General features: G+C 34.9%; 3 protein-coding genes across 7 annotated transcripts; all 3 read right to left on the bottom strand.

The window, feature by feature from the left end:
- Window positions 1–17: 17 nt before the first annotated feature.
- LOC140880694 (probable thiol methyltransferase 2) lies at window positions 18–3,015 on the bottom strand. Of its 2 annotated transcripts, none has more exons than XM_073285351.1 (8): window positions 2,818–3,015; window positions 2,611–2,741; window positions 1,741–1,848; window positions 1,341–1,441; window positions 1,165–1,264; window positions 714–760; window positions 517–595; window positions 18–145 (listed from the first exon to the last, which is right to left on the bottom strand). In XM_073285351.1, the coding sequence occupies exons 1-8, from the start codon at window positions 2,993–2,995 to the stop codon at window positions 92–94; spliced, it is 798 nt and encodes a 265-aa protein (XP_073141452.1). In that variant the 5' UTR covers window positions 2,996–3,015; the 3' UTR covers window positions 18–91. The 2 variants fall into 2 exon arrangements, with proteins under 2 accessions (XP_073141452.1, XP_073141453.1); XM_073285352.1 differs by having other exon boundaries at window positions 1,741–1,827; window positions 2,818–3,014.
- LOC140880692 (acyl-CoA-binding domain-containing protein 4-like) lies at window positions 2,611–15,368 on the bottom strand. Of its 2 annotated transcripts, XM_073285349.1 has the most exons (19): window positions 14,962–15,368; window positions 14,787–14,857; window positions 14,160–14,223; window positions 14,011–14,082; window positions 12,823–13,017; window positions 12,658–12,735; window positions 12,185–12,274; window positions 11,982–12,051; window positions 11,411–11,472; window positions 10,914–11,053; window positions 10,542–10,668; window positions 10,316–10,430; window positions 8,514–8,602; window positions 7,220–7,303; window positions 6,937–7,125; window positions 5,274–5,429; window positions 4,632–4,691; window positions 3,905–4,133; window positions 2,611–2,741 (listed from the first exon to the last, which is right to left on the bottom strand). In XM_073285349.1, exons 1-18 carry the CDS (start codon window positions 15,130–15,132, stop codon window positions 3,954–3,956), a joined length of 2,013 nt encoding a protein of 670 aa, XP_073141450.1. In that variant the 5' UTR covers window positions 15,133–15,368; the 3' UTR covers window positions 2,611–2,741; window positions 3,905–3,953. The 2 variants fall into 2 exon arrangements, with proteins under 2 accessions (XP_073141450.1, XP_073141451.1); XM_073285350.1 differs by lacking the exon at window positions 2,611–2,741 and having other exon boundaries at window positions 3,620–4,133; window positions 15,027–15,368.
- A 644-nt stretch (window positions 15,369–16,012) lies between these two features.
- LOC140882954 (putative protease Do-like 14) lies at window positions 16,013–22,453 on the bottom strand. Of its 3 annotated transcripts, XM_073289219.1 has the most exons (13): window positions 22,299–22,368; window positions 22,086–22,129; window positions 20,841–20,907; window positions 20,593–20,674; window positions 19,759–19,875; window positions 19,456–19,632; window positions 19,241–19,368; window positions 18,952–19,163; window positions 18,672–18,753; window positions 17,904–18,046; window positions 17,385–17,505; window positions 16,657–16,749; window positions 16,014–16,258 (listed from the first exon to the last, which is right to left on the bottom strand). In XM_073289219.1, exons 3-13 carry the CDS (start codon window positions 20,841–20,843, stop codon window positions 16,142–16,144), a joined length of 1,275 nt encoding a protein of 424 aa, XP_073145320.1. In that variant the 5' UTR covers window positions 20,844–20,907; window positions 22,086–22,129; window positions 22,299–22,368; the 3' UTR covers window positions 16,014–16,141. The 3 variants fall into 3 exon arrangements, with proteins under 3 accessions (XP_073145318.1, XP_073145320.1, XP_073145319.1); XM_073289217.1 differs by lacking the exon at window positions 20,841–20,907 and having other exon boundaries at window positions 16,013–16,258; window positions 22,295–22,453; XM_073289218.1 differs by lacking the exons at window positions 22,086–22,129; window positions 22,299–22,368 and having other exon boundaries at window positions 20,841–20,927.
- Window positions 22,454–22,711: the final 258 nt, after the last annotated feature.

Genomic DNA, 22,711 nt, shown 5'->3' on the forward strand with positions numbered 1-22,711 from the left:
ATTTCATAAACCAATAATAAGAATAAGTCAGCAGCGAGCATAAACATAAAAGAGCTATGGTGTAAAGAGTTCAACATCCTTCAAATCACCATTATAAACACGATTGTGAGGCTGATTTTCTCCATCTCCCTACCTTCTCTCTTCCCTGCAAAGAATACAAAAATTGTGTTAAAAATTTGTCAACACCTTTACAGTTCTTAAATGAGAATCAGTCTCCCACTTATGAAATCTCTCATTTTCTGGTCAAAATGGTTCCTCAATAACATGTTCATTCTATAAGTCATAAATCTTGTTTAACTTCCATCCCACATTAACTAATCAATACTTTCAAAAGCAAGATATCCAATGGATCCAAAACTTCTGATATTGTTGTATCATCCAAATTAGGTGTTCATTCAAAATATATTTCAAAATGAGACGGATGGAATTTTAGCTCTCTGTATCAGTGTCATATAATTAGTCTTTAGAACAAGACTAGGAATATACAAATCACATATTTACTTCTAGATAACTTACCTTTCGAGGTGCAATAGCCAACTCGTTTTCGAAGATAGAGGTTGCTCTGAAACCAGCAGGGTGCAAGACATCCTCATAACTTTATATTAAAAACACCAATTGTAAGTGAGCAACAAGCAAATTTCTTGGAGTAAAGTTACTATAGCATTATATGAGAACATATAAGAAATAAAACTTAGCATGGAACATGAAATTACTCGGTGACTGATACTTTATATGGGGGCCCACCCTCACGGTCTTCAATCTGGAATGTTGAAGATCCAACAAATCAATGATCCCAAAAACATTTACAGAAACAAGAATAGTGAAACAGAAGAGAAGAAACTAATTCAATACACAATCCTTATTTAAGACCAATCATGATCAAAGGAGAACATTCTGCCACAAGTAAATTGCCACAGCAGAAAACATCAAAATGGACAGTATAATTAAGCATGGGTGCTCAAATATGATACTTTTCATGGTCGTAAAGCACAACTGAGAATTTAACATATGATGATATGTCTGGCATCAGTATGCCAGGAAATCACTCTCTTTTGTTATTTACAAGGTAGCGGGATCATGTTAAAATGTCCAGCCCATTTTTAAAAATGAAAAATGAAAATATATAAGAGGACAAACAAAATATAATGAGAACTATTGTCTAACCGGATACATAAGTGTTATGAGCTCTCCATCAGGTTTTAGAAGATCGTGAACTTTCCTAGCCCAAGCGGATCTCATATCCGGTTCAATTGCACAGAAAAACCTACGGGAATCATGCAAGATCCAATCAACACTGATGATATTTGAAGAAAGTTGAGCTAATATTTCAACAAACTTACGTGTAATCAAATATGAGATCAAACAACTCAGCTGGATGCCAAGTGAAGAAGTCTGCCTTTAAGAAAGTAAAATGCTCTGCATTTGGTGATTCGGAAGACAACTGCCTCAATATGTAATAATAAAAGAAAACATTCAAATATTGATCCGAATAAATGTAACACAATCAAGTAATAACTTAATTTCTTGCACAATATTTAAAAGAAAAAAATAAAGGTTTCAAATGGATGTTGAAAGACGAAACTGAAAAAAATTAATAACATTTGCATCGCATCTTGATATCATGCTACTGAGCATATTGTGTGTACTTTAATCAAAAGCTACAGAGCACAGTCCATTTGGTATTTGCATCTTCATGTCTGTTATTGTTGAGTTAGAAAAGGTTAAAAACTGAGCTCTCACCTCTGTGGCTTTGGTGATGGCATTGTCTGAAATGTCTATGCCTACAACATATCGATCAGCGCATGCAATTGCTAGTACGTCATATCCCTGCTCCATATTTGAAAGTTTCTGTTATTAAGAGCAATAGTAAAGAAAACTAAATGAAAAGAATGGAAACGCATGATGGAGCAAACTTATAAATTAGCAAAGCATAATCCCATTCATAAAGTTGTTTCAACATATCTCACATCTTAACTACATATTCGTACATGATTGGGTCAAGTTTTTCAGCTGGTGTAAAGGCCAAGTCGTAATGGGGCAATATAACTCAAATTTTAAAATCATCAGCGAATATTACATTGCTGAAGTTTCAAATTCTACATTCAAAGGTCCTTAAAATCATAATCTTCAATTCCCCAGCAATGCTATTCAACTTTTCCACTCTACTCTGGTTCCCAGTTTAATCTTTTCAGCTCAAACTGATCTAATCACAAATTCAATCACTGTCAACTTGTGGTGAACCAAAAGCATCAAACAGCTAAAATTCACCACTTGTTTGGCAGTCCTTATTCATAATCCACTCTTGCATGGGTCCTCTTAGTTCTCAAAATACTGTCACCTCTTATGACATTCTTCACAGTGATATTTTCCCGCAGCAAATTATGATATATTTTGGATACTTAGCAAATTATCAAAGAAGGAACAATAGCCCTTATGACAGCCAGCTCCCAAGTTAACACTACTTAGTAAAACCAACACCAAACAGTGAAACAATCACTGAAACACCCCACAAGACTTAAAACCCGAATTTTCAAAAAACATAATACATATGAATTACAAACGAGTATATATATCCGCACAAGAAACACAATAGAAAAGTACAATACGTACACTACCGCAGCCAGGAACAAGAGCTCTGCCTTTGGGAAGAGCCCCCGTGTTGTGAAGATGCAACAGCACTGGCGTGGGCTCCCCCAAATCCCAAGGCGTCAATCCTTCTTCCCAGCATCTATCCCAACCATCTGGGCGAAAAAAAAGGAAAGATTTTTATGCAAATTAACATGTAAATAATTCTACCCTTTACCCGTCAAAACTTACTGCCGGAATCAGAGTTAACAATCTGCTGCATTTTGCCAACATTTGAAGTAGCTGTGGTGTGAGATTTTTGCGTTGATTTTTGGTTCATTTTACTCCAGCCTACTCGACGATAACGAGGTAAGAGAGTTCGGGTTCCAATTAAAATTGGGATGCAGCGGTGGATCAAATATGTTCGCATTGATTTTGAGATGAATTCGAAACCAACAAATTTCTTGGTCAAGTTTTAAATCAATTCAGGTAACTTTGACCATTATTGTCACAATATTTTTAAGTAATTATGGCCTTTTTTTTTGAAAAAAAATTAATTATGATTTTTTATTTACTCATTGATGTCGTAAAATAATTACTGATATTAACTTAAATTATTAATCTTGCCCGGGCAATAACACAGAGAGTCTCATAAAAATCACGTTTAGTTTAAAAAATATTTAAATGAATTTTCAAAACTAACACTAAAAGATTTTAAACATCCCATAAATTTCCTTTAAAATTATCCTTTATTTAGTTATTTTAATTATTATAAATTTATTTAGAACTTTTTTTAATAGTTAATATTATGTTCCCTTGTTTACGTTGAACATAATACATCTCCTCGTAGTTATGAGTCCAAAAATTATTATGTTGCATAACCGTTGCAAAGTAAAACTTTGTTCGAGTTGGAATTTGCGGTCCAATTGTTTGATCGCCAGAATATGCAAACTATTATTTATTCGACATTATGTGAAGTTTTCACGTGTCAAACTTTATCAAGTAACTATTATTAAGCATAATTTATAGTTAAGTATGAGATGCCAAAGAAAGCCGAACACTACAATTTGCAGACTTGAAAGTTGTTTCAACGCTTAAATCACTCATATGCTTTAATTTGAACTGATACTTGTTCGTGTAGTAGTTCGAAAAAAATAGATAAATCATAGCGTCTAACAATAACTTATATAACTAACAAACCTCCCCCTGGAAACCTACAGGGTCCAATCTATGAACCACTCGTATGGGTTCTTCTACGCCTAAGAAGCTTGATATTTCCTTATTTGCTCCCGAAAAGAATTGAATTATATGGTAAAAACTGAATGAATGGGTATCACACCTGTGAAATCAAGAATCAATGGGAGTCGATGTCATTAGATCAGGCACCGTCAACTTTCTGATCCGGGGGGAGTTCCAGCGAGCCAGCCCCAAACACCTGCTGAGCTCTGTCTTTGTTTTGCATTCAATGCAGCTTCTTCAAAAGAAGCCTTTTGTCGCCGGAGAATTTCGAGCTCTTTCTGTAAAGTGTCCATTCTTTGTAGTTTTTGTTGTAGCTCCGCTACATCTACCTGTAAGTTTGAACTATAAGACAAACTTTTGGCTTAATGACACAAATGCAACCAGGCCGCATTGGGAACTGAGAATACAGTTGTGTAAACAAACAATACCCAAGATACTAGACATGTTTGTGTTTTCAATGTCATCCTAGGTGAGGTCATAAAAAAAACGAGGATAATGCAGACCTCATTTTCAAATATATTTTCTTAAAACGTGTCCATCTAATTTTACATTTTCATACCCTACCATTATTTTAAAATCAGCTTTTGTATCAAACTACTAAATATTGACTATAGCTCACCATCTTCTCAAAGATGGGGTATTGACAGTAGAAAAATCTTATTCAAAAAAGTAAACTAAAACATTTATCACATTCTCTAATTCATTTCATGATGAATGTTTTCACATAGCATTCCCTATAACATCAAAAACAATACCAAACATAAGCAAAAATTTTACCAAATAGCAATATAAACAGAATTGGTATGAATTTCTGGTATGATGCAGACCTCGAGTTTGAAACATCTAGATTGCTCTGCAGCAAGTTGGGCTCGTGCAGATTGAAGTTCCTGCAAAACATAGTCTCTTTCTCAATTATAGACTAAATTTGATGGCAAAATGTATTCATTAGCCAGCTACCAGGGGGAAAGATGAAATACAAACTTGACATTATAAAAGTGTTCTCTTCTTTGAACTTCGGTTATTCATTTTCTCAAAGTAAGGACACTGAGAAGTTGGCGGTGTATCCTTTTGCATATACCTGTGTTGGACCGTGTAATGGGGATTCGGGAAGTGATATTAGAGAAATCATCAATTCCTACACCGGAAGCTCATTGTTATGTGGGTCAAAGTATTGCAAACGTGAAAGTCATCTTTTGAACCAAATGGACACAATGGTACGAGTCGAGACTCGAGAATCACCTCCTAAACCTATAGGACTCAATTCTGTATTCTCACACTGTTGGGTCCATCTAATTTTTAAGAGAAATTTGAAATAGTTTATGAGACTCCGAATCAGATATTTTTTTTAACTTTCAGTTAATTTTTCGTAAATTAAAAACAAATGTGAAATAAACAAAACTTAATGAAGGCTTGAGAGGAATACAATCCTATACTACTTCCAATATATCATTGAGAAATCAAGATTTTACCTTGTACAGATCCATGTTGCGAGTTTCTGATTCCATCAATTCTTGCTTCAGTTGGAGTGCCCACATTTTCTCCTTGGAGAGAGAAGATTCTAATTCTTCCTTTTCTGTTTTAAGGGATGAAAGAATATTTTTGTTTGTTTCTTCACCCTTGGTAACCTGTACAAAACAGAGATAAAGAAATTCTTCAGGAAGAAGTGTTACAGAAATAGGAGTTAGTGACCATTATCAAAGTTTAAGCAACTACCACTGAAGAAATTAAGAAAATGACAACAGAACTCTTCACAATCATAAATATTGCAAGCCAAGTATCAGTAGGACATAATAAAAGGAATATTCAAGGAGAACCGAGGAAGAGTTTATTTCAGCATCAAAAAGTTAATATAAGCGAATAAACTACCCTGTAGATCCATACAATCAATGAGAAACAATGTGCATTCTACTTCTCAAAAAATATAATTACAAATCAAAATAAAAAGTGAAGCCAGATCATTGTAGTAATAAATAAATGAAAAACTTAGACTCATTTCTTCAAACCATTCATTTTTGTTGTAAAACACTGAATTCCCAATATCCCTAAAAAAAATTATATTACAAGAGTCAGCATTTCATAGATTTACAGTCACTTTCAACTCAATATCCAAATCATGATCGCATGCAGAGGAAATATAGCAAGGAAAGCATACAACAAAAACCAGTGAAAATGTGAGGGGGATGCCAGAATTCAAGGAAAGAAGGCAAGACAAACTCCTTTTGCAATGTAATACACGCACATTGGAAAACTTAGCCTGTGAAGCCATTCAGCGAAACTTATCAAAATAAGTCACACTCTGTAGGTGATGCTGCTATGGTCCTATGGACATACAGAAATAAATTTGCGCTGCCAGACATACAAAAATGATTTGAAATATTGTTCAAGATTTGTTTATTCATCATTAATGAAATATGAATTGTTCATAAGCTTCATAAAACATGGTCCAGTAGTTTATTTTAATTTAAAATTTCAACATTGAATAGCATGCATATAAGTTTCACAAATATCAGAATGATTTCAATGGGAATAGGCCAACCACACTTGGCTTTGAATCATAACCCGAGATTGGAACCATCAATCTGACACTGAAAAAAACAATTTTCTGGTTTAGGATAGGAACAAGAATCACAACAGAACTGGAGTTGAAAAAAAATGGCTTGATACCAAATCTTGCGGAGAAGAAATTGGGGAATATCTGTAAACAAACTGTCATTATTAAAAGAAATTAAATTAATGACGCTAAATTTATATGGTATAGTGTTTATATACTACCTCTTCATTATTGTTATTCACATACATTAATATCGTGAATGTTATGCAGAAATATCAAAATAATATGGGTCAAGAAGATAGTTATTAGTTTGAATGAAAAAAAAAAAAGAAGAAGATGCGATATATAACACAGAACACTTAAAAAGATTGGACTTATCATATATTGTAATGATAGAACAGAAATATATAATATGTTTAGTTGGTTTAAAGACTTCAGAGAGCTATTTTTTTCTTCAATAAAAGACATCAAATTCCGTAAAAAATTCTAAATCAGTTTGGGTTAAAAACTGGAACCTAACCAGTGACAAAACTATAAGGGAATACATCTGAGACATAATGGTAATAATAGTGCAATAGTACCCTTTGTTCCGATGCAACATCATCCATGACAATTTCTCTTAATTTTTCTTCTTGGCCAGTCTCAAACTCAGACTCCACATCTCTAGTAGCATTGGTGACATTTTGAACAGCTGATACACTATCAGGCACTGGAGTCTCCAACATCTTTGATTGTAAAGTTGATTTATGACTTGGTTTAAGTACATGGACCTAATTGCAGCAAGCAAAGCCATATCGAATGATTGAATAAGTTCAACTCCTTTCAAAAAAATAGAAGAGGGAAAAAAACATAGGACTATCAGACCTCATTGGTGTACCTCCCGTTATATCCTCCAAATGAAACTAGAATATCTCCAGTGCTATAGGAACTCGTTACCAAACTCAACCCCTAAAAACAAAAAAATTACACCTTTAAAAAGTAAAATCAATCACTATCGCTAGAATAAACTAAAATACTATAATTCATTTTAAATATATTTTCCCAAAAATATTTTTTCATCAACTTTGAACCCCACCAACAAAATCATTTCACTTGATTCAACTAACTGTGGTCCCAAAAACTGCTCTATTTATTATATTCCGATCTAGTACACCCTATTTTACTTTTAAAATATCTAGCTCCTAATCATTACCAACTTAAAAATCAAGTCAGATATAATTTAATAATATTTACCAAACAAATTCTTACTTAATTTGACCCGAAAAGTATAAATTATCCCTCGGAAAAAAATTTCAAACATCTTTTCTGTCTCATATAACCATCACACAGTTTTTTACCAAAATATTTCTCTGAAACATAAAAGATGACCAAACAGAGTGAATAAGTTATATCTCTGAATTGTAGCATCAATAAGTGGAGAGCTTTCAATCGTGGCAATAATTTTCATGGTAACATTATCTGAATAAATTTTAAACAAACTGAAAGGAGCTAAAAGGGAAAACGTGACATCTTCACACAACATATGGGTAGGTTTTATCAGTAGAAACTGGGACGGCGAAGCTTAATCATATTTGCTGATGCCTCCAGGCAAAAATCTAGGGTGATAACCATCACAAAAATGCTTGACCATTAACAATATTACATCACTGCATGATACTTGCAAATTTGACAGCTACTATTGTACAAGTAAAAGCAATGAAAAGTGCATCCCTTTTTTTATGTAAGAAACAAATGAAAAGTGCATTCAAACTTGTTGCATTATAGAAGATCACACCATCAAACTTTCTGACTGGGCAAATTGACACACTTTTGTCAGTACAATCAAATAATAGGCCATGTACCTGCACCTCATCAGGTTAGATCATTGCATCCTCAAACTAATTAGTGATGCCTTTTCATCTACAGCCTAATCAGTCTTCAATTTAATGGTCAAGAGGATACAACTCTTAGCTTATCGCATTCCCATTATCCAATTAATTCTGCTCGGGACGTGATGTTGAGGGCGTGAGGCATTTGGGTTCAAATCTAAACACGGTGTGATCCAAACTATTCAGTTGTACAACCATATTATAGACCATGTCATACATAAAAACAGGGAGCATGACATAGAGAGTAGTAGATTCTTTGAATTTTTTTTTTTTTTTACAGAGTGAAATACCTCGCTAGCAAGAGGAACACGTGCTTGAACGGCAGTAACAACTGACCAGACTAATGTGGACATATTAAGGACAACAGTCTCAGAAACTCCTGCATGTATAAAAAAAAAAGGGAGGCAAATTTGACGAATATAACAAAATGAATCCAGGGTTTTTTCATACCAACAAAACTTTTTGAAGTACAACTGATGGAAAAAGAAAAAGAAAAGGATAGTTTCCAAAGTATCCAAAAATATATGAACTGAAGATAAGAAAAGAACTAATGAAACTTGATACACATTTTGAATGCTCATATTAGTCAGCATCTTTTTTTCTTGATACAACAGATGAATAACAAGAATAACCCCAAAAGAGGTAGGACAATGAAGATTTTAGAAATCTTTGGCAGTGAAAATAGCTAGGCATAAATGCCCCATAACCTAAGAAACAGACAAGCACAATATTCAAAGAAACAATAAATTTGTGCTCGTTGACAAGCATGGATCAAATGCTAGATATGGAAATAGATAATTGGGAAAAAAGAATCAGTCCTCGATAAGAACAATTGTACGGTTGTCTTCCTTTATGTATGACTGGAACTCCTAATCTTCAAAGTGAAATTCTTGGAATATAAATTTCAAATGCTTTGTGTTGCAATTGACAATGATGAATTTGAATGGAAAATCACCATAAGGAAACAATCATTGCTCAGATTAACCTAATGAGAACCTACTAAAATACTGTAGAAACTCACCATAATTTTCTTCAAGATAAAAAGCTGGGAGCCAATTCAAACATTTTAGATGCTTACCTCAATCAACAATTCAACATGCAACGATTTATCAGCTTAGAGAATTCTTAGTTTTTCTTGTAAAACATGAAAACCACGACGCTCCAAAAAATTCAACACACACTAATAATCACATAGAGCACACCATGAATAGTTGACAAGCAATGCCACTAAGAGCTTGTTTGGCAATCTTACAAGCTTTTACAACTTATTATAAAATGTTCAAATTATAAACTCTTAGATCTTAATTTAAAATTAACCTCTTAAAGAGTATTATCAAATAAGTTTTTTCAAAAATAAAATAAATAACAGAAGAGAAACAAATCAAATGCACAGATAAGAGACAAAAATACCGAGGAAAAAAACAATTTGAGACAAGCTTGGAATATAAGGGTAAGTTTTACTTTTTTAAAGTCATATAAGCTTACACAATATCACTGTTGAAAACATTTGTCCCAAAAGTTTGAGCACATGGAAGACGGCACAATCAAAAGTTTTTTTACTTTAAAACACCCCGCAAGTGTAAGCTGGAGACCAGGAGATATATTTTCGGCAATAATATCCATGACGTACATGTGAGTGTTTGTAGGATTTCAGGCGGTACACAAGTACCCAAGACCAGATTAAGAATATGTGGATTTTGCGCTCCAGGCATCTTAACCCATTGACCTCCTAGCTCTGATACAATTAAAAGTCCTTGACCAAAAGATCTAGCTCATTGAAAATAGCACAATCAAAAGTTTTATGCTTTAACAATCTTTCCTAAAAATGTTCACCAAACACCAGACATTGTGAAAGTTTCTTATTATCTTATAAGATAAGATGTGTACAGAACTCATAAGTTGAAGTTATTTGCTTCAAGAGCTTAATTTTCAAATATTATGTAAAGCTTATAAGTTACTAAAGCATCGTACAGGTTCCAAAAGCTTATAAGATTTTTAAGAAAACTGTTTAGCCAAACAATTTCTAAGCTGACACATAAATAAGCTGGCAAATTCTAAATATCAGGGACTGAATTAGATATCAAATCCGTACCACTCTTATTGTCCCCTCCACCAACAATGAACCAATTCTCACCAACCGTAACACCTGCATGGCCAGCACGAGGACTAGGGATTTCACCCTGCTGTGTTGGTTTTGACCATTCCATCTACCACATCGAAGTAAAAATATAATAAAAACATAGAGAAAAACTAGGGATTTTAGGAATTCATCGAATCTGACAACTCATAACGTAACAAGGCTAAATAATGTATCTCACAGTTTGAAGGTCAAGAACATGAAGATCATTAAAGCAGGTTGCATGTGAACCCCCACCAAATACAAGAAGATAACGATCTGCATGTACCGCTGCAGCATGATCAGACCTTGGAGAAGGTGGCACCCCCCTATGGATATGATGAGAGCAAATAAATGCAGAGACTAATCAGGATGCTATTTGTTATGAGAAACGACTCTTCTATGGCTGAAACATATACTTGGTAAGTGGAAAATACTATCAAATGGATACCATGAAATAACAATGAGGTCACCCAATTTGTAGTTGAAGGCCAAATGTTCAGGTCTTAAATGGGCACAGAAGCCTGAAGGCCAAATGTTCAGGTCTTAAAATTGCCATAAAAAGAAATCTTACACTGTGTCCATTTCATCCCAGGTCATGGTTTCCAAGTCTAGGATGTGGAGATCATTTAAAAGAGACCTTTTGGCATCTTGTCCACCAAATATGACTAGTGTCGCTCCCACAAGGGTTACTGACTGCCCTCCACGGGAGACCTACGTTATATATCAACAAAGCAACTTCCTTAATTTATTGTTGTGCAAATAATCATAACCTCTCTTTTCAAGATTATCTTCCACACTTTACAAGTATAGGCAGATAATAGTCGCTATCAATCATTAATCTCAGTTTGTTCCTTGGGAGAAAGTGGTTTACACATTAACAAATAATCATGTCTATTGTCTCACATGGTTAGTATAAATTATAAAAAGTTTAAAATGGAACAAGTTGTGTATGATCAAACAAAAGATGATTCACAAATAATTAACACAAAAAGAAGTTGTAACTGGGGAAACACAAAATCACATATTTCTTTAAATAAAAAATTATCACGGTTAGGCTGGAAGGTTTACCGGAGGCTTTCCATAAGTCTTCAAGGTCGACCAGGCAGAAGTTTGCAGATCAAATACCTTAACTGTAATCATGTATCAGTAAGGCATCGAGGTACAAAACTAAAACAGATTAAAACCGGGAGGATGCTCAGTAATCATGTGAAAAATTATCTTAATAGCCTTCAGAAACCACCCACTAATGTGCAGTCGATGAGAAATAACAGATTCTAGCAACAAACTAAGTATATAAATTATGTTGCATCAACCTAATGCCTTCAGGTGTCTGAAACTAAAATTCATATGGTGATAAATGGCAATAATGTGAATTGGAACCACAAAGACATAAAACCAAACTTTCAGCATCTTATTATTTTGTTTCAATACATTCTGTGAAATTGAAAAAGACTCCATGTGATTAAATAAAACAAGGAACTTTTACACGGATATCATTGCACATTTCTTCGGCTTCACACAAATAAATCCAAAAATAAATCTTAAACAAATTCTCAATACCTATTTAGTCCAAAAACTTTTAAACAGTAAAAAAAATCACAAATCAAATACTTGGATGGTTTACAATAACATTTTGAACCTTGTAATGTTTCGGAAGAATCCTTTGTATGCCCAGCGACTGAAAGAAGCTTATTTCCATCCCATGGTACCTACAGAGAAGACATGCTAATAGAATAGGTCATACTATTAACAGAAAAACTTGAAATACCTCTGAGACTGATCATATCATAATTATTATCAAATAACTTTTCAGAAAGGTTAAACAGTAATCTCAATACTTACCAAGGAATGACCCGCACAAGCAGTTGGCAGGCCATCCTTGCCTCCCTGAATTTCAGCTTTGGACCAAGTCCAACTTTTCATATCCAGAACCTAAACCCCACAAAAAAGTACAGTATTCATAACTCCAGAAACCAAAAAGAAAAAAAACGTAGCTGAAACTTATCATGTAAAACATATCCCCAGAAAGGGGTATGTGGCATCAGCCGCATGACTTATGGCACTGAAATCCAAAATCCAAATCAAAAAGTATGAGACCCCCAAGTAAATGATTTGTGAAGTGTTTAGTAACATTTGGTGCTGTTTCGAAATCAAACTCAGAAAGTTTCTTAGTTTTCTGGCTGTGAAAAATTGGAGACATCACTAACCCAGCCGTATGAGAGTTTCCCCAGACGAGAAGGTAATTGCATAAATTGTGATACAGGAATCTCACACACGTTTGCCATATACAGGTATTAAAACTTAAATTCCAATACCTGGAGATCATTTAGGTAGCGACCATTGTGGTTTCCACCAAATATGTACAACTTATCCCCAATAGCTGCAGCTCCATGCTACCAATGTGGTTAATAAATGTTTAAAACCGAAGGAAAGAAAACAGAATCATCATTGTGAGCATAACAGGACAATAGAAACCAAACCTCATATCGGCCTTTTGGTCGTGTGCCAGACACTGGTAGTGCAACCCACTTGTCATATACACAAACTACTCCAGGACCTTCAGATACAATATTTTTATCCTTAATTTCTGAAAGATTGCCATTATCCGTAGGAATAGTCTTTGTCTCCGGAGAGATGTTTCCATTTTCAGAAACTGCTGCAACTTCTGGAATATGCTGAGATGGCAAAAATGGAAATCAGGGGAAGAAGAAGGTTCAAAGCAGAAGTAAGGACAATGTAGAGGACTGAGGAGATTATAGAAAGATGAACTCTGCAGTTAATTTGGTTATAAAAGTTTGTTGTAACCTTATTTCATTCAGGCAAACAAGGAGATAGATGAAGCAACTAGATTTTGAATTGCTTCAAAGCATTCATGACGGTATCGCCTCACGGAAGTCGGTGAAACAAGCATAAATCGACAAAACAAGAAGCACAAACTTGACAATAAAGCTCCCAACAGTGGGACTTAAACAATAGAACAAGTAGAGAAAGAGAGGGGTGGACATGTTTGCACACTTCTAGATAGAGAAAGCGAGGGTTCAACACGTTTGCTGCTAGTTATTATCCAGTAAAACTCAACATCGGAAGAACTTTAAAACTTTACGAACAATAAGTTGAGTACCTGCCTCCTCTTACATAAGCAGCCTATAAATCTATCCAACCTCTACAAAGCATTATTCGAAATGCTTGCTTTAATATGTAAGTTCCAAATTTTGTGACATTCATATTGATCCCCTCGTAACAATTAATATTGACACTCTTGTCTGCGGGACCAGATAGGAAGAAGTTATTCAAAGATGCCAAAAGATGGTGCACCAGATGAAGGGAGGAGATATCACCAGAATTTTAGAACTTGAATTTAAATTTTCAAGAGAAGTACAAATGTCAAAGAAATTAATTGCCACGGAATGGTGAGAAAGTTTAGAAGAATTTCAATTCCTCGAAGAAAATTGGGTAACCCCAAATTTCGCAGGATATTTATGCAGCACATCTGTTGCTATTTTTTATAAAGATTGTAACTGTATAACAAGCTGTTTACACTTGCAAGATACAAAAATTTCCTAGAATGCTTTTGCAACATAATTTTGATTGCACAATTGATGATTGAAATTACAATGAGAGAAGACTCCAACAACCGAATGTCAGAAATTCATACTATGTAAACTCACATTAATTTCAACATCCACAACAGGCTCTGGAACAAAGTCTGACACTCTTGAGTACCATCCTGGATCTTCTTCCTGCTCCAAAAATGGTAAAAATAAAATGTTGCCATTAAGATGCATAGTGAAATGTATGCATATGACTTTGCACTAACCTCTAAAATTTTAACAAAGAGGCGCATCGCCTCTGTAGAAACCATTTTTCCAAGTCCAGTCCAGCTTCAAGAAAATGAAAAGAAAAACAAGTTTAAGAAAATTTGCGGCAGCCAGAGGACTCATAGAAAGCGTAAATATAGTAAACATCATATTACAAATGATCCACCAAAGACATCACTCCCAAATCAACAAATCTAAGTTAGACTTCAATGTTCAAATCAGATGTTTGAAGAGGGTTCATCAGATCTTGTCACAATACAACTCCATCAACACTTTAACTTTGAGTAAACCTTTTGCAATCTATTCATGAAGATGATCAGCCAATAGAGTGTCAGTGACAATTATCAATCATTACTTTTTTATTCTGTTGTCAAAGTGTCTATAATAATGTTCTTTAAGCAAAGTATTAATGGGGCAATGAAAGGGTATGTCTTTTAATGATTTGATCAGATACATTTCCTTCGGAGGGGGAAAAAAAGCAAGTTTCCTCGTCCACGAACAGTGTTTCTAGATAACATACAACCCAATATACTTATAACTTCGTTCTGAAAATAACCAAGCAGTTGATGTAATGCTATCAGACGCATATGATAGAAGTAAATATAATCGAGTTTGAGCTCAGATACCTTGTCCATTTGCTTTGCTCAATGGGGCTCCAACCTCTAGGTTTAGGAATGTTGCAAGGTCCAACAGTTGCCTGAGACCATGAATTGGCATTATTATGATCCAACAAAGAGTGGATCAGGCTAAAAAGGATAGGAAATGTGGAGTCTTATAAAATCGGCGGCATTGCCGCGAAACCTGCTGGTATAAGGCGTAAAGGAGAAGAGCTGAATCATTAGATAACTTGGAGACGATGCCTTTACCGGCGGAATTGGGGGATCCACCAAAGCCAGCGTAGGTCGCCGCCGCATAGAACCTCTCCGGGTACGCTAGGCCTGAGTTTGCTGTCGCCATGGCTGTGGCCAACATTTACTCCTTTTGCGTCTCCGGATCGGGATTTTGGATTTGAGTATATGTGTGCCAATTAAGACACCAACACGATGATGTTTGAGTCTGAGGTGCATGCGTGGGGCCTACTTCACCCGTCACTATTTTCTGCGTTACGATCCAAATACTAATACTAATACTAAATACAATAATCTTGAAAAAAAATTGATAGAAAACGAAGATGTGGAGATTTAAAATTTCTTCATATCATAGTCTACTTTTATTTTTTATGTTTTTGAAGGAAAAGATATAATTTATTTTAGTTCATATATTCTTTTTTAAAAAAATCCAATGGTTGAAAAATGAGCTCTCATTTAATAGGTACAATCAATCAAACATAATTATTGGGTGAATGAGTATTTTCCCCGCTTGGCTTGTGAATCTTGTAAGCAGACTCTTAAGAAATAGATCTCACTTCTCAGGTTGCTAGTCAAAATTATTTTTTTTAAAAAAACATAAAACCAAAAAAAATAATATTTTGGATATATAGTATTAGCATCCATATTTCAGTATAGGAGGTATCGACTTACTCGTATCCATTTTAAGGTCGTGTTTAAGATAATTAAAAAAAGTGCTTTTAATATTAATTTTTTTAAAGAAAAATTCAAAAACTTTTTACCAATCACTGTATACGAGGGTGTATATATATATATATATATTAGTACATAATAGTTGTATGTGATAGCCCACCGAAGGTTGAGCCATGAGGATTCTATAGCGTCTTTGAGTCAGGTTAGAGATTGTATTCGAAATCTCGTTCTAAAATTGAGATGTTAAAGTCATGTCCATTAGAAATGAAACTGGGTACCAAATTGAAGTCAATTAATCCAAGTCCAAGAAGGATGTGAGTAAGCATATTAGACTTGGGCTTATGCCCATTGGTGGCCCAAATAATTTTTTTATTTTTTCCAAATGTCCATTCTTGCAACAAGAATTAATTTTTAAAAAAAATAAAATAAAATAAAAAATGGAATACGATGACAAGTATCGTTTACATATCCGGAACAGCTTCTTCAGGAATGACAACTAAAGTCCAAGTAGTATCATTCGCCCTCTTCACAACAGCAGTAAATGGCTTCCCAACTTTGTCTCCCATTATCTCCGTCACCTTACACACACACCAAAAAAAAAAAGAAGACGACCTGATGAATTTCATCAAAAGAAATGTTACACGAAAAAAGAAAGGCTCGGTGAATTTGTTAAACATCAGTTCTCAAGGCACATTAACAGGCACTGCACTACTATCTCCTCATGAAGTTGCCAACTGATAGGCGGCTCAATTTTCCACCCAAAAATCAACGTACTACAAAGAAAAATTTTGAAGAGATAGATATCTAACAAGTCAAGTTTGGTATCACAATCTGATGAGAAAGACCTCATATGATTGACACTCAACAGATATTATCAGATCAAGAACCATGGGTATTAGAAATCTCAAATTATCCTGCTAACAGACCACTGGGTTCATTTTTAATGAAATCATTAATATGATCAAAACACAAATACCTCCTTGATGCTTCCGACGGGCTGTCCTCCAAATTCGATAACAACATCCCCAGAATGAAATCCAGCAAGATCAGCTGGAGAACCTGGCACTACCTGAAAATAAGTATTTCCAGAACTGAGTGAAACTATGTCATTTCAGAAGACATGATCGCACATGTTAGCTGTGATATGCAGTATATGATTATACTTTTACTATGTGCCTCTATTGAATCAAACTGAACTACGTTACATCTACCTTAGCCTATGCAGAAACATTCTTAATGCAATCAGTTAAGAGAATTATATTATATGAAAGGATCTAAATTAATTCTCGGGTTTTAGGAAAATGAATGACATTCCCCTTTACTATTGGTCCTCACCATAAAGCAAAATGATAAAAATGGCAACAATGACATATCATGTCCTCAAATCAAAGGATAGAGAGTAAATCTCACATCTTTGGCTATATATATTACAGTTGCTGATGCAGCATGAATTAAAGGGAGAGGAACATGACACAAGTTGGCAGTTGCAGGGAAAAGTAGAGCAAAAGTAAAAGACAATCTCAATCCACAGGGACACAATGGTACTCATGGGTATCACCGGTTCATTCCCTAGCAATCCGCTAAAGCATACTGAGTCTACATTCTCAAACACATCCTGAAGGGGAGAAAAACTATCACTCCAGCTCTCACTCCACCACCACACCACCACATAAAAGAATTTCATGCATCTGATGAAGATCTTACCATAGATACAAGAAGACCTTTATTTACATTTGGAAAAGCAGGATCTTTGTCCTTAAGCTGTGCCGTGATCATATCATTGAGATCGATCATTTTTAGTCCAAGCCACGGTCGAACAACTCTCCTACATTATACTAACAAATCAAAATCAGAACATTTTAACAAGTGCCTCAAATGGTGGCGTAACAGAGTGAGTCAACATGTTCCCCACACATCCAAGGGTAGGAGACCTACAATCACAATCTTGTACGTGAAGCCAAATGAAGTCAGTTTACTAGGGAAAAAGCAACACGAGGTAGATGAAGACATAACCACCGTGTTTGTAAAAGTCTACTACCATACTGCAAGGAATGGTACAAAGGCCAAAAAGGACGAGCTAGTATTTTCAGAGAATCTAGAAAAGATCTCGATACAAGTAGAGGCAAGAGGAAACTATCGAGAGAACAAAGAGAAGACAATGGATTCAGAATTTATCAGTGACTGAGTGAGTCCTAAACTGGAGATAAATGGAGTTTTACTAACCCGTTTCTTTTGAAGTGCTCGATTATTGTGGAGACAGAGTCAACTGGTACAGCAAAATTCAATCCATCAGCCCCCAAAACTTTCATGATATTGACACCAACGATTTCTCCATAAACATTTACTAGAGGTCCCCCAGAATTACCCTGCAGTCGCACAGAAAAAAAGGAAAGGTCCTTGAATAACAAATCTCTTTATCTAACAATAACGGTTGCAAAGAAGACAAGTGATTGATAGCAAGGTTTCTGCTAGTTGAATGGACAAGTTATGTATGATCCATCTTATAGCAGAATTAAAAATTGATCATTAATGATGCTAGACCCCACATTATGGAATGATAAAGTGAACAGATTAATTTTTTCTTACAATATTTGAAAATATATCTGAAGGAGATTTCATCAACAACCTCCACATAGAATATACTCATACATGATAATACCATTTGGAAAATACAATAACCTAATGACTGTAACTTGGTCAGGAAAATACAACTTCATCTCAAATGGATAAAAACCACTACCGACACTTGCATTTTACACCATCCTTTGGCACTCAGCACAGAGAGAAACCAAAAACCTCCAAATTATAGTCATGTAATTTTGAAAATTATATTGAGATGACAACAAAATGCCTGTTTGTACCCATTCATAGTCAAAACTCTCCGACCATGGGCTCGCCTGGCGATAATGTTCCCAAATATGGGATGAAAGGGAGAGAAGAAAAGAAAACATTAATTTCTTTAAAGGAAGTGCAGGACAAATAACCTTTTACCTCATTAACAGCACAGTCAGTCTGTAAGTATTCCCTTCGGAAGCCCCCCAGACCTAAGTCACTGCTCTTCCGATCAACACAACTAAATGCCATGGTAAATATAGCATAAGGCATAAGGAAATAAACTATACTTCCATCTACATAGTCCACTACGTTAGTGAGCACATATATTTAAATCATTCAAATCTTTGGATCCAATTTGATAGTGTTAAGTGGCATCTAAAACAAACAGCAGATGTTAGAGGTAACGAAAGCTCAAGCCCTTTCAGACCTAAATTACCTTACAATACCTGCAGTTACAGTATTTTGAAGGGTAAGGGGGCAACCCATAGCAATCACCAAGTCCCCAGGGCGAAGCTTTCTTGAGGAGCCAAGTTTTGCAGTAGGAAGTCGAGTTTTAGATTCGATCTTCACTAATGCTATGTCTGAATGTAGATCAGCATTCACTACTGTGCCCTCAAATGTGCGACCATCTTGCAATTTTACCTCAACCTGTTCAAATGATTGATATATTACCTTAGATATTCACCTGAAGTCCTGTACCATAACAGGGATGCACTGGAACAGACCTTTCCCTTGGATGAAGATCTTAATCCTTGGAAATCAACTACTACATGAGCACAAGTCAAGATAGTACCATCCTCATCTATTATTGTTCCTGATCCCACACTTTTACCCGTAGACATCCCGCTGAAACCTGCTAAAAACTAATCTTTAACAATAGATTTTATTATATGCTGTGAGTTGGATAAAAATAATTCCACAAAAGAATATGAACGCATACTTTGTGGTACTGACAAATTGACAACAGCAGGGCCAACCTTTGCTGCTGCATTAGGAATAGTATCTATACTGAAACAGTTGCAAGATTGTCTGGGACAATCTCCAGTATTAGCGGCACTTTTGCTTATGTCAGCACCTGGAAATGCATTGGGACTGGAAAAAAGTAGAGGAAGAAATCCTGCAAAGATGTGCTATTTGTTTACAAAATCAAAAGAAACAGGAACCAACAAAGAGGGTGCGTACTCTAATTACATATCCCAGAAAATAGACATCAAGAAAAGTACAGTTAAAATACAAAGTCTACCGTGTTGTGAAGGATTCAATGGAGTAAATTTGTGAAAGTTGTTCACTCGAATAGTTCGCCAAGGCCATGTTAAGGAATCAAGCGTTGGTGATACAAGTGAAACTGACAGCAGCGTTTCTGTAATAAATCAAATAATACTCGTGAATGATGAATAGAAGTGAATTAAAAAAACATTTGGGAAAATTGCAGACAAATCTTACATAATACAGCAATATCTTCAGCATAGCACAGAACATCACATGTTAATATCTTGATCACAGTTTTGCAAGAAGCTTTACGATTTCCAAAAGGCAACATTATCACAAGATGTTTAAACATTTTTGTCATTGTGGAACAAGGTTAAAGAAACTAAAAATGAGTAAAACGCACAGTTTAGGGGAAGTAGCTCCCATTGTATCACTATTCATTATCATAACCAAATCTTAAGGTCCCACAAAAAATCATCGAGGAATTTCCGGAGATGGACATATCAACTAGACAGGAACTCCCCTAAACAAAAGGAATAAATGATCTGCAACTAGACATCCGCAAATGTTCCAAAAACCAGAAAAAGAAGAGTGCACGATATTAATTCAAGTACAAGGTCACGTGTCCACGTACACCACCTGATATCCCAAATCCAAAGGCATCCGCAAACCCAATCTAAAAGCCCAAATCTCAACTTAAGCACATTCCACATACAAATACAGCTCTTTCTAGAAAAGAATCCATGGGCATGAACAGAATATGGGAAAATCAAATCCCAAAAACCTTAGTTTATTTCAGCAACCTTGATACTCATCCACCTTGAACAAAATATCATCAACAACTAATAAGCATAACCACGAGTCTCACCAGACTTCGAGGAAGTGGCGAAACAGAGAACCCCTGAGCTAGCAGCAGCCACAGTTAGTGAACGTACGAGGGAGAATTTCCCCTGCAAACAGAGCAATGAGTTTAAAATCAAGCAAACACACAAAAATTTCATAGGCAATCGATCAAACATTTCGCAAGCAAGGACTGAAACTCAAAAGTATCACGCAAAATGGAGAAGTTGAAGAGAAACTTGAACGAAATATAACGGTTCAAGCCATGAAAAATACCATGGATGCAAACGATTTGATCTCCTCCTCTGCTTGCTTGCTCGTATAGTTCTATTTCTCAAGTTCCCTGTTTTTTGAACGAACAAGTAATACACATGTACATATATTGAAAATTAATTGGTAATTTATAGTAATTTACCGATAATAAAGTCCTTTCAAATAAATAAAAATAAAATAATAATAATAATAATAATAAAAGCCTTTTAAAAATTAAATTAAATGGGGGCGCAACTCCTTTTAATTTTCTAATATTATTTAAATCATTATAGTTTTCGTTATTAATATTAATAAAGTCGATGAAAATATTAATAATTTATACCCATTAATGCATGACTGTTGTGTGTTTGTAAGATCCTTTATTATTTATTTTTGTTTATATTCAAATAGGGATAATTTAAAATCATCTCAAGTCTATCAATCCAAACATAGTTTAAGTGTAGTTTTTAATTCTATTATGATTTTGATTTTGGTTCGTTTCTTATTTTACGAAATAAAACATATCACGTTGAAAATCAATCAAGTAAAAAGAGAAAGACGTATCATCTCCCCCACCACGGAAGACCGTAGCCAAGGTAGAATGACAATGGAACGAAGTCACAGATACTCGCGAAAAGAAAGTGTAGAGAGAAGGAAGCTCATGCTATATATTTTTCAACTATAATAAAGTAATTTCATCTTGTAATTTTTGCATCTAAAGGTAAAAAAAGATTTTACACATAAACAGATTTTGAACTAGCATGAGTTTCTTTCCCCCTCACTCTCACTTCGCAAACATTTGTGACTACTTTCCACCAGCATCGCTACCATGACTACTGTCATTCTGCGATGGAGTTCATGGCACGACTATCTCCAATCGCCTGCCTTGATCTTCCTCTATTAACCGTACGTGCTCCAAAGATTTAACAATAACAAGAAGACAGATCGTACAAAGAATTCAAAAACTTGACATGCATGTATGCATACAAATCGACAAGAAGATTTATCGTGGCATGCAGATACAAAAGTCGCAGATGTTAATTAATTAATGTCAAGCAATTTTCAAGAACATATTGTGTCCAATTCATGGTGCTGCATAAGAAATTAATAATTTCCGACGATAACAAAGTTTATGAGATCACATACATGACATTAACGCTAACTAATTAGTGCATGCAGTTGGTTGAAATTAAAGGTACGTTTATTCAAGATTGGTTATAATACGTACAAACAAGCTATGGATTAAGATGCAAAAGGCACAAATCTCACCCGAATCCTTAAAACGCCATCTTCTTCTTCGTCAACTTTGGCCTCTTTTCCAAGTTCAAAAATTTGAAAATCGGAAACATAAACATATATTAATAATTAATCCAAACCTTTTAACAAAAAACGCAACAGGAGTAATGAAAACGGCCTGGCCTGTAAGAAGCCACCAGAACAGACGGACTCATAGCCAATTTGTATGTAATGTTTATTACCAACCAGAACCATCGAAAGGGTCGTGGCGGCCATTGATTTCTTCTTGCTGAATCTTTGTCCAATCTCTTAATTCTATTTCGATCGAAATCGTAGACTATACGCACGCTCAAAATCTTTGCAGGAAGAAACGAGCTAGAGTCTCAGAGGCAAAAGGAAGAAAACCAAGTTGAACGAACGTACAAACAAGAAATATATATATATATATACGTGAATCCAATCCAAGAAGATGAACAGAACAGAAGTGGGATTAATTCCCTCAAGAGATAATATATATGTCGAAAGAGAGAGAGTCGGGTTAAAAAAAAAAAGTTGCAATATTTATAATTAGAATTTGCCTTTTAAATTATAAAATATCTCAAGTGTATTTTAATTTTTTTAAAAATATCATTGTATATCCTTTAATTTTAAAAAATTGG

Source organism: Henckelia pumila, chromosome 2 (genome assembly GCF_033568475.1).
Source record: "Henckelia pumila isolate YLH828 chromosome 2, ASM3356847v2, whole genome shotgun sequence".
NCBI classification, from domain to species: Eukaryota; Viridiplantae; Streptophyta; class Magnoliopsida; order Lamiales; family Gesneriaceae; genus Henckelia; species Henckelia pumila.